The sequence below is a fragment of the Arachis ipaensis genome, chromosome B5 (genome assembly GCF_059453495.1).
Source record: "Arachis ipaensis isolate K30076 ecotype BB chromosome B5, ASM5945349v1, whole genome shotgun sequence".
In the NCBI taxonomy this organism is placed as follows: domain Eukaryota; kingdom Viridiplantae; phylum Streptophyta; class Magnoliopsida; order Fabales; family Fabaceae; genus Arachis; species Arachis ipaensis.
In genome coordinates, this window is record NC_142440.1 from 4695322 (window position 1) to 4713532 (window position 18211).

General features: G+C 36.1%; 4 protein-coding genes across 4 annotated transcripts; all 4 read right to left on the reverse strand.

Annotated features, from left to right (window-relative positions):
- Positions 1–1472: 1472 nt before the first annotated feature.
- On the reverse strand, positions 1473–3642 carry LOC107642572 (thaumatin-like protein 1). The gene is made up of 3 exons (XM_016345968.3): positions 3111–3642; positions 2302–3007; positions 1473–2076 (listed from the first exon to the last, which is right to left on the reverse strand). Exons 1-3 carry the CDS (start codon positions 3190–3192, stop codon positions 1932–1934), a joined length of 933 nt encoding a protein of 310 aa, XP_016201454.1. The 5' UTR covers positions 3193–3642; the 3' UTR covers positions 1473–1931.
- A 1739-nt stretch (positions 3643–5381) lies between these two features.
- On the reverse strand, positions 5382–6578 carry CSP3 (cold shock domain protein 3). Its single transcript, XM_016345969.3, has one exon. It carries the CDS (start codon positions 6414–6416, stop codon positions 5643–5645), a length of 774 nt encoding a protein of 257 aa, XP_016201455.3. The 5' UTR covers positions 6417–6578; the 3' UTR covers positions 5382–5642.
- Positions 6579–8380: 1802 nt separating this feature from the next.
- LOC107642574 (ferredoxin--NADP reductase, leaf isozyme, chloroplastic) lies at positions 8381–11006 on the reverse strand. Its single transcript, XM_016345970.3, has 9 exons — positions 10732–11006; positions 10413–10647; positions 10201–10334; positions 10005–10083; positions 9804–9895; positions 9620–9697; positions 9114–9176; positions 8794–9028; positions 8381–8703 (listed from the first exon to the last, which is right to left on the reverse strand). Exons 1-9 carry the CDS (start codon positions 10837–10839, stop codon positions 8636–8638), a joined length of 1092 nt encoding a protein of 363 aa, XP_016201456.1. The 5' UTR covers positions 10840–11006; the 3' UTR covers positions 8381–8635.
- A 1460-nt stretch (positions 11007–12466) lies between these two features.
- On the reverse strand, positions 12467–14705 carry LOC107639995 (uncharacterized). Its single transcript, XM_088489038.1, has one exon. It carries the CDS (start codon positions 14464–14466, stop codon positions 12610–12612), a length of 1857 nt encoding a protein of 618 aa, XP_088345164.1. The 5' UTR covers positions 14467–14705; the 3' UTR covers positions 12467–12609.
- Positions 14706–18211: the final 3506 nt, after the last annotated feature.

The window sequence follows — 18211 nt, forward strand, 5'->3', positions numbered from 1 at the left end:
TAACCGTAGATCAGCATAAAAAGCTTGAAAATGCAATTTCATGCATCATGAGAAGAATTTCAACTTTATTTATTAATTTCTTGAAAATTCCATGCCTTATTATGCCTATGGTCGTTACTTTTGCTTTCACCCCTTTTCAGTTGCAAGTTGCATATAACTTGGTCCTCATCATAAGGTAATTAATCAATAAAGTACAGTGGCTGATGCAATAAAGTTTAGTAGATGAGTTTGATGGAGAAATGTCCACCCTCCCCTCATATCAAAAGATAACTGCTATATACAGATTCATTTTCCCACAAGCTTAATTTCTCACCACCCTTCTTCAATCTTATTTGTGACCCAAAAAGTATTATTTAACAACATGTTGGTATTAATTAGATCTCTATAATTTAGTTTATCATTTGTAATTTTGTATAATATGAACAAATTAAATATTAAGTCGGTCATCATATACTGAATCTTACGAGTATAACAATTATGAGTTCATATTTTGATAAGTAAAATGGTAAATAAATTTTCCGAAGATTTATAATCGGATAAATTAATCTTAAAAAAAACTACTAATATAGACTTTTAGGATAACTGATGTGGACACACTACTTTTAAATTAGTTTCGATAATTAGAATAAAAAGTCTTAATTTAAACTAATTTGTCCATATTTACTATCGTAAAAGATTTTATTGATTTTTTTTTCTTTTAAGAATTAATATTTCTAAAATCTAAATTTTTAGAATTTTATATGTCACTTTACTCTATTTTAATTTATACATAATGACAATAACGATTATATGAGAACTGAATTTAAAGTACTAACGAGATATAGTTCAAATGACATAATCTTCTATCTTTATCTAAAAATTTTGGGTTTGAATCTCACTCTTAACTTAGGAAAAAAAAAATTTCAAGGTGTAACTTTAAGGTGAGCACTCTTGTTGAGTAGCAAAATATAGCCATCGTCTTAAGGTGAAGATGCCAAATGAAAAAGCCCAAAAAGTGATGAAAATATTAAGCAACCGATATTGGCTGAGTATAATCAAAGTAAATAACTTGTGGTATTACAAGGATTCCAACATCACATCACATCAACAACATTATGATAAAATATCATTCTTTGTAATTTGTTACCCCGTCATCTTTTTTTTTTTAATTCAAAATATCAAATCACACAACTTTGTTTTATCGCTTCTGACCTTGATTAAAACTTGTGGTATAGCTAAAGATCAGATTGGAACGCGCAAACCAACTGACAATTAACTGAAAGCCAAATTAATGTAAACAAGTTCTCAATTAATCAAGTTTTCTTAACAAATGTTTACACATATAGATAGATACATATGGTTTATATTATAGTTTAATTTTATCCTTAGATACGTAGAAGCATATCAATTCTGGAAAGCAAGTTAAAGGAGAACATATTTAGTTGGCGCCATTAGGAAGCAGTTGCCAATAATAATAAAAAAGAAAAATGACATGCGAATCAAAATCGTACTCCATAATTTTATTAATAATAATTAATCCGATGTTCATATTTACAATTGGAGCAAAAAAAAAATTGATCCCCCACTGGCTACTACTAATTGATGTTTCTTTATTTATATTCTTTAAAAAGGAAGATAAAAATTCCTAAAGTGTGTATTCCTGTTTGAGTGACTCGATGCCGTAGATAGAAGACAAACACATGATGAATGGCCAAGATGATGTAACAATTGATGCCTAGCTACTTGCCTAAATTCTTTGTCTTGTGTATTTGAACCAACTAATATAATAATAATAATAATTAAGGTGGCTTCATTAGTATCCTCAAGACTCAAGTTGAAATCCTTGGTCAGGTAGTGCCTGATTGTATCTGTTGAATTTTGAGCACCAACTTGATAGTTGAAGGCACTGTAAACATATAATTAATAAAGGTATAGAGGGTTGTAAGTTGTAACTAATTGAGTTGCCAGAAACGCCAAAACCCAACCAAGACAGAGATGGCAATAATCATGTTGAGTACGACGTCGTTGTTGTCCACACGATGAGATCCCGACACTTGCACCGCCACGGGATATTTTCCATTCCCCGATTTGATCGAACTGCATCATAACACAATAATTAGACTTTGCAATAACAAATCCAAAATATGAACACAAGCTGGCTATAATAACCTACCTAGAAACAACAATATCACACGGAATGTGTTGTTATGTCTTATACATCATGGACGGTGCAAATATTCATAAAACCTAATCTTACATCAATTTCCTATAAATAATAAATTATTAGTAAAAACTCAAGTATTTTATTTAAATTGAAATTACCTAGTGGAGGGGGAAGGACAGAAAGTGATAAGGTAATCAGAAGAGGCACATGTGAAGGTGCTTGTGCCGTCATCGTAGGCGTAGCTATAGGCGCGTGGGCACGCGCTCTTGAAGAACTGCGAGTACGAGCTTGGCTTGCATGTGTCAGGGCTACCGAATGCTCCGCTGCAACAATATTCAGGATCCCCAAATGCTTCACACGCGCTTTTACACGCCACGCTCTCCTCACCGCCGCTACTGCTACTCATCACCTTCAGTTCCGTCGGACATGCACTGTTCAAGTCCACCACGCACCCCGTCGCCGAGCAGTTTCCGCCGCCGCTCCCGCCCTGAGGCTCGATTATCATCGGCAGATTGTACCCGTCCACGAGACTCACGTCGAAGAAGTCCAGCCCGCCGGCGCCGTTCAGTGTGAACTCCGCCAGGGTGGCGGGAGGGGCCGCTCCGCCGCCGGAGCATTCCATGGTGGAGGAGCCGCAGTCGCCGGTGACGCAGGTGAATTTTCCGGTGGTGGTGTTTTGAGTGCAGAGGGTGCGGCCCCAGAGACGACCGGACCAGGCAGCGGGGACGGCGATGGCGTTGGACTCTCCAGGCTGGAGGGCGAAGCCGGTGGTTGAGAGAGGAGCAGTTCCGGCGCCGGATAAAATGCCTGGCCAAACAGTGTAACTGCACTTGTTTACTATTGTGAATGTTGCTGAATACGAACCTGTACAACATTAAAAGAAAACAACACAACACAATATTAATGTTTAGAACTAGGACAACTTTGATTAATTATGTATTGTAACTTGTGAATATTTGGTTCAGACCTGTTAGGAATTGGAATAAGAATAGAATGAAGAAAGCAGAAATAGGGGCCGTAGCAGCATGTTGATGAATTGAAGCGGCCATAGTTGGGTTGGGTGGAGGGAATAACAAATAATAAGGTTGCCTTTTAAGGAGGGTATTTTGAATGTTGTGTAGTGTATGACTTAGGAGGGAAATCGTTTTATAGAGATTAAAACGTGGGGACCATGTGACTTTGTAGGCCCACAGGGTACAGGCTCACTTTAACATTGCACATGCATCATCTGCATGAATAAACCGCCATTGGACCAGTGCTCAAGTGAGGTCGGTACAGTTTATATATTTTTTATCAAATGATTTAAAGTTTGATCTAAGGAACCTTATATAGTAATATATGTGCGGAGGGTTATCTAAGGAATCAATTCTAATGGTGACAGAAAGCCACAGAGATTGGAGGGAACACACAAAGGACGGCTACGAATTTACATAAGAATACTGAATATAATAATAAGGAATGAGACCTAGAGATTAGGGAAATTGTGATCAAGATGAGTCTCAGTTTGGTATTTATCAACAGTCAAATATAAGTAGTGCATCAGTGCAGTAACTAATTTCATGTGATTTTTGTACCCTTCATAGTTGATACTTCCTTCGAGATTCCGCGTGACTTCTCTGTCTTCAATTTTAATAAAGTATGCATGGTCGTTTTTCTATAATCGATTCTCTCTGTTTTTGTTCCATATAATAACACTTGATATTCAGGACCGCGTGGCATGAGAATTTATTGGTTCAAAATATAAACGATCAACAAGATATTTTCCTTCATGCATAAAGTAGATGCTCTTTGCCTTCTAAAAGAATAAGACCGTCCCTTCATTGAAGCTATTGCAGTTCTTCAGTTTACTTTCCCGTTAACATATTGCCTTTTTTATTCTTTTTTGGTCGGGGTGGGCCGGTGGGGTTGAGGGTTCTGGGCTTAATGTGGATTGGATTTAGGGGAGGCTTCAAATGGATTTGGACAATTTTTTTTTAATTTAGAGTACGTTCATTTGGTCACGTTTTATGTCATTAAACCTTAATTTGGTCTTGGGAGTATGTTTTTTATTCATATAATTGCACAGGAGAACCAGCCCAGAGAGTAGAAGGGGTCGATGATAGTACCCCTGTGGCACCGGAGAGTATATAACAAAAGGGCCAACATTGTACCCCTCTTGGGCCAGAATCGGAAATGCAACCTTATCCTTTGGAGAATAGCATTAGATTTCCAAACTGTTCCTAATCCAAAACATAATTGATACACGAAATGCAGTATATAATACATCAGCAAGCATTTAAATTATACAGAAATTAGTCTTGATTTCGTGTACAGACCAATTAGAAAGCAAAAAATAAAATAGAATAAAAAATCATATGTCACAGATGCAAGCAACCAAGTTGGTTGTATCTGCTAAGAGCAAGTTGTGGTTTTACATTGGCTCGTGGAGCCACTTCACATCCACATGCGAAAGGTCAAAAACCCTGAACAGCACAATAATTGAGCCCTTAAAGCGCCTGTGGGATATATAACGTTACCACCTAAGGCTGATGTCCCTAACTATTTCTTCCCTATCAACGAAAAAGGCCATAGGTAAAAGACAAACACCCGATCAAGATAATATATAAAAATAAACGTCCCAGGTTCAATCATCTCCACAAGTTGCTTGACTTTATACTCACTCAATACATTACAGGTTGAAAGAAATTGCAAGCCAACATGATAAAAATATATATTAGATACCCCACCCCAATTTGCAACGGGACCTAGCATGTTGCATTATATTTGTTCTAGGAATCTAGAGAATCAGCAATCACATGCTCTATCAACTAAATGTTGCAAGGTCAAGGCATAATATAAAAACATTGACACTTCTCCTCATGTTCACCACAGAAATTGTCAACATCTACAATACACACAGATGGAATTGTTCAGCGAGTAAACTACAGCTTGATCATTGAGCTCAATACCATTAGACCTTACTCAACCAACAAATACTTCAATCAATCCTTAATTCCATTGTATGAAGTTTCAATCCAATATTGGAAATAAGAACCAATGATTCACTGTACAAGGCCACACAAGGTATTACTAGGAAACGTCACTACATTCAAAGTCATGACCTTATTCTCTGCTACCAGAAAAACCAGAATGAGATTTTAAAAGCTCCAGAGGAAGACATGAATATTTCACAATCAAGATAACTAAACAAGTAGATCAAGAATGCAAATATTAAAACAGGAATAAGCAAGCAGTAATATAAGAAAAATCAGGATTTTTGCATCCCATCCTATAAAGCATCAAGCCATCAGTTAAAGAAGCAAAATTGCATGCGAAAACCATTAAGAACCAGGAGAAATCCTATGTGTAATTCTAGAATTTGATAAACCAAAAGAAAAAGTTACTGATACTGGGCTAAAAGGTAATTAACAAGCACTGTGAAAAAAGGCTCAAAAAAGAAGAGTATGTACTATTCCTCCTTGTCTTGTCTTTTTCCCCAATTCACTGATTTTATTTTTCTTTAACCAGAGGCCTCAACGCACTCCCTAGCAAAATGCCCAGGTTTCCCACAATTGAAGCACGTGCTCTTTCCACCGTTTCCACCAGCACCGGAACCACCTTCTCTGTTGCAATCCCTAGCCAAGTGACCAACCTCACCACACCTATAGCAACCACCACCACCGTTACCGCCACCTCCACTGCAGTCCCTCGCCATGTGCCCAAACTCACCGCACTTAAAGCAACCACCACCATTACCGCCGCCGCCACCTCCACTGCAATCCCTCGCCATGTGCCCGAACTCGCCGCACTTGAAGCAGCCCCCACCGTTTGCTCCTCCTCCGCCGCCTCCACTGACGCAATCCCTAGCCATGTGTCCGAATCCGCCGCAACTGTAGCATGCACCGCCGCCGCCGCCACCACCGCCATTGCCAGCACGGCTGCAATCCCTAGCAAGATGACCGAAATCACCACACTGGTAACAGGCTCCGCCGCCTCCTCCTCCTCCAGCACCAGCGCTGCGTCTGTTATCGTTACCGGCGCGAGCAGAGTCGGGAGCGGAGCGCAGAGGGGCGCCGTTGGGGCCAGTGACGTCAAGAGCCTTGGGCTTGTCGCTGTTGTCAGCAATGGAGAACTCGACGCGATCGCCATCAACTAGGGTTCGGAAAGAGCCGTCGGATTGGATGGAGGAGTGGTGGACGAAGAGGTCGTCACCGCCTTGGTCGGGCTTGATGAAGCCGAAGCCCTTGGAGTTGCTGAACCACTGAACGACGCCGCTGTACCTCTCTTCAGCCATTTGGGAATTGGAAAGAGGCCAAAGAGAAAACCCTAGAAAATTTTCAGAGACGAAATCTAAGCAATGAATGAATATATATAGTTGGAGTTAGTTGGCAGAAGAAACGGTGGCGCAGATTAGCGTCAACTTCGTAAAACCCTAACTACACTCCGCGTCTCTTCTAATACTTTATCTTTTCATAATCTACCGTTATTAATACTATCCCCACTAGAATCCCAAAAAAAAATATATATATATTTTTGTTTAAATGGAAAATCATCTTTGATTGGGGGAAAAATATTCAGTAAAAAATTTATAATAAAAATGAAATTAAATTTATTTTAAATATTTAAAATAAAACTGAGTCAAATTAAATATTTAAAAATTATATATGAATCATCATCCATAAACAAAAGAGATATCTAATGTTATGTTAATCTAAATTGATTAACAAGATCTTAGGGGTATCTAAATCGCCCAATATATATGTTGCAATTTGAGTCAAAGATCCTAAAGATACTCGGCTGATTTGTTTTAACTTTTAAGTTAGTATAAATCAGAGTTATCAACAATAAAAATATTCGAATTAGATTGGCTCAAGTTCTTATTTTTAAAATAAGAAAATTTTGCCAATATATATACTTGATAATTAAAAGTTATATTTTAAAAATTAATTTTTATAAATTATTTTTAAAAAATAAAAAATTTACCCAACCAAATTTTAAGTAAAACTTATTGTTATTATAATTGAAGAATTAAGAAACGAAATAAGCTCATACTCCACTTACTTTCACAGCACTAACAATTCCATAGTACGAAAATTCTCTAGTACCTCAATCCTCAGCTGTATATGTTCTGTTGACCAAGCCATCATGAAACTGAAACCCAATTGTTACAAAGGTTTCTGACGATACAAGTCTATATAAAAATTTCTTATTGCCAACTTAATCCTAGCACCAAACTATTAATATAATTGCTCTTTCTCTGCATAGAAGTTATGCTGTGAAAATACCTCTCTTCTGCATATCTAGAGTCTAGACTTAAACATTTACTTCTAATGCATCTCTTAGATATTTTTCTATATCTAATAATTTTATTTGATAACAAATACTAGGCAAAAAATAAAATAGAGAAGAAAATGTGTTTCTATTTTCTTATTAAAAAACAGAGAAGGTGAGTGCAATATATATACCATTTATATAAAATCTACTACTCATTAAATCTTTTAAAATTTATGAGATTTCTAATGACTAACAGAATTATGATGACTCACTATTTTTAGAATAATATATGAGAATAGAAACATGTGATGAAAAATAGTAGTAGAATTACGATGACTCACTATTTTTAGAATAATATATGAGATTCCTTCGTTTGTTTTAGTAAAAATAATAATCTGTTGGCAGATTTTTTCTTGGATATACCAGATTGCTAATTCATATCACAAGACAATGTTAAACCCAGATATTTGAATAAAGATTTTTTCTTATATACAAGTCAATTGGAAATTTGATATTTGTACTTGTTTGAATTAAAAATCACTATAAAGATCATTTTTTTCTTGATATTTAATAAAAAGATAAATTAAAACTCCTAATTATAGACTGATAATTTACAAATAACAAAATAATTTGTTAAGATTAGTTCTGCTAATAACTAAAAATTCTATCTGAAATAGCATTTTCCTCATTGATTATATATGCATATAGTTTCCATGAGCAGTTGAACACCTAAATTTGGTTCCATTGAAACAATTTAAATCATAATTTATTTAAACAAGAATAAGATATTCAATTAAGAAACTTTGCTTGGCTAGCTTAAAGGGGTTTGGCATGATCTTCAGCCACCATAAACTCATTTATTGATGGCCAAACCCTTATATTGACCACCTTCAAGCACCAACACTACTGAATGTTTCTAATGTTTGTGAAATCAAATTCAGTTTCAATTTAAATTTAAATGTCTCAAAAGTGATACAAAATAGCTTACTGAAAACAAATATTGCTTTATAACTATACTGTGTCGAAACTATGATTTTAATCATTAAGGAAACTATATGGTATTAAAGAAATCCTCACAAAAGATATGGTAGGAAACTGGTAAATAAAACAATGTTGCCTTCATCTATATTATTTGTATGACCCTCAAAATGATGAAGTGGTTTCATGAAGGAGGAGAAAATCATGATGATCATAGAAAAACTAACATGACTTTATATCTACAGAAAGTGATCATATAAATTAGTAGACTTCCACATTCCATTGCTCTGCCTTCTTCAATTGCCTCTTGTATTCAGTCCAATCAATGCCTACAACACAAAGAACACACCATGATCAATCAAGTTTTTTCTCTTGATAAAATCCAAGTTAAAGTGACAAAGTAGATTCATGTTTGTTACCATCTCTGGCAGCAAGTGAAACCATGATGTCATCAATTCCTTTTTCCATGCCTTTGAGTCCACACATGTATACAAAAGTGTTGTCTTTCTTAAGTAACTCCCAAAGCTCTTCTGCATATTGAGCCATTCTGGTTTGGATGTACATCTTCTCTCCCTTCTCGTTTGTTTGCTCTCTGCTCACTGCAAAGTCAAGCCTGAATTTCTCAGGGTTTTTCTCCTTCATCTTCTCAAATTCCTGCCCCATGCAAAGGTTAACAGTTATTAATATCTATCAGCAAATGCATGTCCCACAAAAACATGATTTTGTATAGCCACCTCACCTCCTTGTATAGCAGTGAGCTGCTTGTAGGGACACCCAAGAAGAGCCATGCCAAACCATTGAACTGCATAGAATTAAATCATGTCTCAAAACTTGGTTAATTTAATTATGAACTATTGCTTAGTTAAAACATTTACAAGTTATACTTATTAGCAACAATGTAATTTTATTTCCTTATTATAGCCTTTCATAATTGCATCTAACATAAGGGACTACACTTATTAAGGTGATACTGGTCAAATAAAACCAGCAGATACAAACATATTTAGCATATTAAAATTTTCTTGTTTCTAAAGCAACAAATGCTTTATTTTGCCTATGCTTACTAGCTAAGCATAGTTGATAATTCTTAAAATATCCACAAAGATAAAATTAAGCATTTCCATTTAGTTGGAATGAAATTGGGCAGCATCATAGACTTTGAGCATATGCATACAATGTATTTACATAGCCATTTTCACTGTCTAGGCATCAGATTTAGTTTCAATTTTTTTGTGGCTCACTTACCTTATAATCATCGTGCTTCTCGAAGAACATTTTCCATAAAAACGAACGGAATGGGGCAATTCCAGTTCCAGTTGCCAACTGCATAGAAAAATTTGCATGATCAGCTATGAAATTCAAAACAGCAATGGTGAGTAAACAAAGGGATCATCAAACACTGCATTTTTGAATTAAAATGATGATGTACCATGATGATAGTAGCATTGGGATCTTTTGGCATAAGCATTTCTTTCCCCACAGGTCCAGTAATCTTTACTTCAGCTCCTGGTTTCAAGTCACCTGAATAAACAGCAACATAAGTTCCAAAAAGAAAGGCTAAAATTTAAACCTGAATTTCTTTAAGAAACATAATACAGAAATATTGAAAACTCAAACTATTAATCCTTACATAGGAAATTTGAGCAGACTCCCTTGACAAGTTCTCCATTTTCGTTTGTATATACAAGACGTTTCACACATAGAGAAACCTGGGTGAGTGAATGAAAGCATCATATCAAATATATGAGATTGCAGAGAAATTGAAGTATGAATGGAACAAAAGGGTAAAACCCAAATCATGTATAGGTCTCCAAAATAGGACTCACAGTTTTTGAGTCTCCAAAATCACCAAGAGCACTGCTAGCAATAGAATACAATCTGAGCTTGTGAGGCTTTCCATTCTTGTCAATGCCATCTGGAATCACCCCAATTGATTGTCCTTCTCTGTAAGGAACCTCTCCTGAAACAATAATTACAATCAAATGTTTGTTGAATTGTAAAAAGGGATGAGAGCATGCATGGTTATATAAATAAATACCCTCTGTGCTGAAGACCATGTGCCAAGTTTCACCAGGTGCATCATCCCCAGTGATCTTAGTGTTGAGCAAGCATCTTCCAATGTATGGCTCCTTGGGTTTGAACTTGTTCACAACAACACCTTCTTCCTGCTTCTTGGAAATCTTTTCAACCTTAGCAGGTGCCTCAGTTGTGACCTGAGCTCTGATGGGAACCACTCTTCCACTGATACAAACATCTCTATACTGCAATGTAACCTGGCAATTCACAAACACCACCACAGATCATCATATTCATAGTTCTTGAATTGCACCCTTAATTAAGTGCTTCAAAAGATGTACCTTTTTGAAGAGGAGTCTATGTGGGGAAGCAATAGAGGTTGTTGTGGTTGGAATAGAGGTGGATTTAGTGGATGGAAATGAGACTGCAGCAGTTACTGCAGTAGCCATGTTTGCTGTGACAGAAAACTAACAAGCTAGCACGATGATGAAATGTGTTTCAGTGAAGTACGAAAAAGTAAGATCAGATTTTTAGATTCAGTGGATGAGATTTGTGATCCAAGAGTAAGGATAAAGTCTACGTGGTATATATATGTTACCCCCAACATTGGAACTCTATTTCCTTCACTATTTATCATGCTTTTAATTTGTCTCGATTAATTCCTCAATTATCGAGTACCCAAATTAAATTATGTCCTATTCTTCAGGTTTAGATAGTTTGGTTTTCTGTATGATGATGCAGTTTCAACCAATTTTCATCGGGTGCATATAACTATCTAAATTTATGTGTTGTTGACTAATTTTTTATTAGTGTGTTTTTTCTTATATATAAACTATAAAGTTTGCTGTTAGAGTAAAAGTTTACACATTGTAAGTTATATTTATAAAATTTTATATCATTTAAAATATTATAATATAGAATGGATTAGTTCCTTCCAAAATTGAGTTTTTTTTTTTTTGGCCATACATCACACTCACATACACTAACTTAGCAAACACTAGGACTCGAACCTGTTGCGGCTTCATTTGAGGCAAATATTTTGACACTACATCACATGCCTCAGCCACAAAATTGAGTTTTTTTTTAAACGGTGCTTGCTTTTGGGAAGGGACATCTTAGGTGCAACCAAGCGGAGGTGTTTGGAAGAAAAGCCTTTCAGGTTTCGGCCCAATCTGATATGTGATCCTAAGGGTTTTTGTTTACGCTTGGAAATGACTCCACAACCAAAAACAATAAAATCAGACCCAAGAATAAAAAAGAGGCAGCTTGGCAATACCGCAATAGTACACACAATCCCACTGAATTTTTTCTTAAAAAAATACAGAGGTGAATACAAGTGTCGTTTTAAATCCCCCCAAAAAAAGGGTACTTTTAAATGTTTAATACATTTGGTTCGTCCATTGTAGGCTGGTGCATAGTTGTTAAAATCAAACTAGTCATTGATTCAATTGAGGTGTTGCGTTATTACTTATTAGGTTATAGTCAAACTAAATTAGTGTTCGAAACCTTATATATTAACTAATTAGTTAAAACTACTGGACTTCATGCATGCCACTAGCTTTTATAAAAATTAGAGCTTGGTCAAAACCTTTATATATCGGATTGTTTATTAGTTGTTACTCCTTACATGTATGATGTATTCATTAAAGTATTAGAAGAATCTAAACAACTTATCTTACTAAATAAAAGTAGTCCACATCAATAAATTTTTATACATGGTTTGACTTTTATTTGCCATATTTCATTGCTCTAATGCTCTTGTTTCGGATTCTAATTAACCTGAGAGTCTAGTTCACAATATTTATTATTTTTAAGTAGTCTTTAAAATAAATGTATCACATTAATAATGCAAATTTTGTGAATCAATGGCAAGTAGCCCTAACGTGTGTCCAACTCTAGAAATTAGATCTCTTTGGAGTTTGGACCATGACCAAAACCCATGTCAACTTGTATATGTATGTTCATTGTTCAATAAGGCAGCAATCACTTTTCAACTAGCATGTGTTGAAGACTTGAAGAGCGAGTTCAGGTCTCACTCTCAATGTAACAAATAATGAGGTGAAAGGCTACGTGCACTTATCTTCATGTGAAGTTTGATATTTATTTGACAAGTTTAATTAAATCATCGTCTAATAGTTTTCAACTATTAACTTCACATAAATACAACTACACGTGAATCATTAACAATCTTTACAAATTAGAATGAGGGAGTGTATTAATTATTGATGCAACTTATGGTTATGGAAAGGCCTTAAGGCTCCTCTAGACTGATAGAGCTCCAACCTACTCCTGGATTCGAGCAACAATTCCTCAAGGGTTTGATCTAAGGCCATAGAAGATTGCTTTGATGCCCATTCAAGAACTCCCAGAACCTGGGCCTGTGCAAGGTCTTGGCTGTCAGGGACGTGCAATGCAATGTAAGAGAGCAGAAGCAAGGCCGGAATCTGAAGCATCTGCTCTCCGAAATACACAAGCTGAATGAGGTGTTTGGCCCCTCCTGCGCCTATGATGGCCTTAGAGTGATCCAGGTGAAGGTAATTCTCCGAGCAGGCGAATTTCGTCAGCGCAATCAATGTCTCTCTTGTCACCTCTGCCTCCGTTTCATCAAGCAGTTTCACCAAGGGACCGATCATCCTTGTCTCCGTCGCCCGGAAAGTCCTTGCCAGACTCCCAACAACCTTGATGCAAGGAATCAAGAGATCCGAATCCCCTTTCTCCATGATCTTAAGAACTTGATCCACCACAGCCTTGCAGGCAGGGGAGTTTGGCTTGAATGCAGACCTCCTCAATTCAGGATCCTTCTCTGCCACGGCCGCGATCTCCATCACGGCCATGGCAGAGTTGTACTGCACAGCCTCAGGACCCCTCTGGAGCAAAACAGCAAAACAAAGCAACGCCCTAGATTCCGTGATGTTGCGACAAATGGCAGAGTTTCCCTTGGCCAAATGCCAGAGCGCCCTGGCCGCCATCTCCTTCATCTTGGCCTTGGTCTGAGGATCTTCAAGATCCCTCCCCTTCATGTTAATCCCGGAATATGAATGATGATGATTCTCCAATTTCTGATTGGCTTTGGCATTATTAGCAGCATGCATAGCCATAGTAGTAGTAACAACCCTATGAAGCTGATTTGTAGATGGATTATGATGATCATGATGAGTGGCCAAAACAACAGCATGAATGGAAGTTGGTTTGAGGCTAACAATGGAGTACTTACTGTGTTCTTGAACAGTTTCAAAGGCAAGGTGAGCAACAAGTAATCTTATGATGTTATGTTGCAAGAACATGTCCTGGCATTTGGGGTAATGAGCGCTCATTTCAGACACAGCCCAAGCCACCACGCTTTGAACCTTCATAGCACCTTCTTTAAGCACTTGAGCGAATACAGAACACGCGCCACAATGTACCATATGCTCCACGCTCTCTGCATCACGCGCCAGCAGCCCTATGGCGCGTGCCGCGTTCTCCTGCCCCTCTGCCTTTCCTTCCTTTAAGAGCTTCAACAACGGACTCACTCCTCCTTCCTCGATGATCAATCTGCCGTATCGCTGGTTTCCGGTGGCTAACGACGACAGAGATGCTGCCGCGTCGGACCGCTCTTCCGGGGAAGCTGTGCAGAGGATTGCGATCTGTTCCCATATGAGGCAGAGGATGGGCTCGTTCGCGGCGATCGGAGGGAGCCCGAGGTATTCGTCGTCGCCGTCGGCGCCGGAGATGACGCGGAGGAGCCAGGAGACGTCTCCAACGGAGTTTTCAAGAAGGACGGCGGTTTTCCTGAACGCGCCGCCAGGGATGATGGTGAAGACGCGCTTAACAAGACCGTTGGAGCGGCACTTGAGGACAAGAGAAAGAGCCCTGTCGAGCGCGTGCTCGGCTTCCTCCACGATCCGGCGCGTGGGTCGTTCGTATAGATCGGAGCTGGCACGCGCCGCCTGACGGAGCAGCGCTGCCAGCTTGTCCGTCTTGGACTTGAGCTCGGAGCATTCCTGCTTGAAGAAACTTGCCTCGTCGGCGGCCTTGGTGACCTGGTCCGCCAGCTGAATCGGCTTGGAAAGAATATGCTTCACTATATCCGCCATGAAAGTTGGAGTCTTTTTGGTATTTGTGTGCGATGTGAGGAAATGGGGTTTGGTTTTAAAGAGAATTTGAATATGTGATAGTGATAGTGAGGTTCTTGATGGAATATGAATAAGTCTCTGCTTTGGAATTCAACTTTGTCCTCTGTTTTGCGTGGAAGAGTCTGTGTTGATGGCAATGAAAGATTAGTGTTTTTACTTTTTACAAGGTCAAACACGCTTTCTTTCTCTCTTCAATCTTATTAGTTCTAGTTCTTTAAAAACCTCCTCTTAACTGCAATAACCACCTTCAATTCTCATATTTTCTTTTTATTTTTTAATAATTAATTATTTAACCTACCCCACCAAAGGATTCATCACCTTCCAATTATCTTTTTTCTCTCCACATGGTACAAGAATGCACTTTTCTTATTTTCTCTTTTTTTTAGTAGGTTGTCTTTTTTTATGATTGGAGTTCATTTCGGGATTCTTGATGTTCACATGCTATGCTTTAGTGTTTTTGTTGTCACTATCACATATTTCGATTTGCCATTTTTAGGTACCTGGTTTTATTCAAGGATTAACCTCAATATCCATTATGACATATAAGGGCCTACATGAGAATCACCCTCCAGAGGATGCTTGCTTTAGCTGAATAATATCTTTAGGGAATCCTAGTTAGGTGAAGATATGTAGTGAAAAAAAATAAAATCTTCAAAGTGACTTAATTTCACATACACTTCTATTGAAACCCCTTTTTTATTCTCTTGCGACAATGCAATTTAACCAATAGTGAGTCAACAAGGTCATAATAAAGAGATATATCATAGTGTGGCCATATTATTCTTTGGTATTTATTATACATTCATCAAGGATCTCTTTCACTCAAGTCAACATTTTCACGGTGGTCTGAATTAGTGAATTACACCGAGTCAACTATGATTTGGTCACACTATCTAATAAATTTTATTAACAATCCCCAATTGTCATAACTCTTTTTTATTATCTTAATCACCACATGGTTTATTTCTTTGTTCATTAGTCTAGGAAAATCTAAAGTGAAAATGGAAATGCATTTGACCACTTTTAATCTATTACTAATTTGAACTTTTCAACCGTGTGCTTAGGTAATTTACGGGTTTTATTTCAATATTATAATGTATATAATGAATTCTTCTGATAACAATATACTTAATCCAAATAGTATCCCTAAATAAGGTTAATAATGAATGGGGAACATGTGATGTAATGTGAGCAGAGGCGTATCCCTAAAGTTATAACTAAACTTTGCTGGTTAATAAGCCCCGACAATTAGAAATATTAAGCAGCAATTTATTTGGAAGATACCGCTTGCAAATTAATTAAAACATTGAAAATATGCAAAAAATTGATCATGATGTAGTGGAAGAAGCGGCAAATTAGAGAATGTCACAATGACGTCAGAATAGCACACACTACACAAGCTGTCGCGCTTGGAGTTGGTGGCTCAAAACATGACTTATATAGTTATATAAGATTATGTTATAAATAACCCCTTAGGAATGGTTTAATAGGCTTATGATTATTTAATTACTACTATATTAATATATTATATAACTCTGGTTTGTATAATTTAGTTTAATGAGAGGTCAGAAATAGAATTAAGAAGCATAGATGGTGCAAGCTGGCTACAACAGTAGTGAAATATATATTACATGATAATAATCTCTAAAGAGTTTGTGGGGATCGTATTTGGGATATGTGCTAATCTTGTTAGCAATCTTTCTTTCTAGTATCCTTTAATATGTAGTATTTCTTGAACTTTAAAATTAAACAAGTTTTTAGTATATCTTTTTTCTTCCCAATTAAAAGACTATTTCAAAAATTATATATATATTAAACCAAAGTTAAAAAAGAAAAAGATTTGAATATTTCACGTTTCTTATTTTTATTATTATATCACATAATAATTAAAAAATCTTGAATTTATTTTATTTTAATTATAATAAAATTAATGTCTTTTATTGAAATGAATAATTTTTTAGGTAGCGTTTGTCTTTTATTTTATGTTTGTTAGTCCAGAGACTAGTATTAAAATTTCTGACTCTGTTTCCAAAATTTCTGTATTTTAGTACCTCCAAAAAGTAGGGATACAGGAAACTGAAATTTTAATAACATTTTATACCTAAAATACCCTCATTTCAATTAATTAATTTCAATTTTATCTTTTGTGCAAATTAAATTAGAATTTCATTCTTGTTTTAATTTCTGTTTTCCATTTTGTACCAAACAAAATATTAAATTTTATTTCAATTTCTGTATTTTAATCTCTATCTTTCAATTTCCATCTTTTCGTTTTTGTCTCTTCACTAAATACTACCTAAGAGACCTCGTAGAACTGTTTTGTGGTGGTAAAATAGGAATAGGAAAAAATATTTTCTTGTCATAAAAAATAAAAATGAAAATAAGAAGAAATTTCAAGACATAAAATAAGAAGTAGCATGGGGTTGGCCCATTCTTAATTACTTTCCTATATAGTCATCCCTAAAGAGATACATAAGCCCCTCATCTATTAAACTTAAATCTTATTATTCAGTACAACAATTATTACATGGAATCTCTCCTCTAACTAATGGGGTAGTGTATGTACATATAGTGAAAAATTGAATATATATCAAGTGCATTCCGTTAGGTAATCAGTTTAGCCAACAATAAGCCAATAAATATTTTTAAATTATACTTTATTTTTTAAATTATTATTAATTATAATTATTTAAAATTGGTTAGTTAGAAATTATTTACATATACTTTTTCATATCAAATAAAGCTAAACTTGATTAGATGTATTCTCACTTATTTTGCTTGTTAGTTGGCCGAAATAAAAATAGTTACCTAGATGGGTCCATAAAATACAGTGCCTGCTTAAGCCTTTTATTACATGTGTTAAAGCACTTTGTTGGCTAGTATTACACCTCAATTCTTAATGGGACCAAAACTTTATTTGTAAAGCTGGCAACAAAATTTAGCTGAAAATTTTCTTTCTATTTCTAGATCTTAATTAGAATCACAATTTATTTACCTTTTCTTCCGATCCCCTTTTGTTATTTTATTGTGAAATTTCGTATCTCATATATCGCTCCCAACATTTACATAGCTTCGTTCAACACCTTATCACTGTACGGAATTTTGAAATTGGTATCAAACAAGAAACAAAATTTATACACAACTGACGAATGATGATGTCGTATGCCATTAAAACCAAGCTAACTAACTTTATTTCCTTACGGGCAAAAGAGGACAATTTTTTTGGTTTGTTTTGGGGGTTCCTCTAATTTGTTAATAATTTCCTTCAATTCTGTGGACAAGATTATTAATCATAATTAACTTTAGATGCGCAATAATAATATCTATCTAGTATTCTAGTCACACAAGGCATAATTAGGGATATGAAAGCACCACGTGTGAGCACAAATGTTTCATAATTTGTCCCATTTATTTGAGCATATATGTAGTGCATATAAAAGGAGAGATTGATAATTTGATAATTGATATCACTTTTGGCTTCACATAATTTAATATAATTTGTGTGATACCGAAGAGACAAGGCAGAAAAGCAGACATAGTGTTGTACTGAGTTTGTACTTTGTACCCTGCCACTTTAATTTGTACGAACTTCGCGGAAGCAGCCTCGTCTGGACTATCCCTCCAAACTCTCAACTCCATGCCATGCAATATGTCCTATCTATAAATTCTTTTTTAAGCGTCTCTACAGACCTAACCATTAATTCTT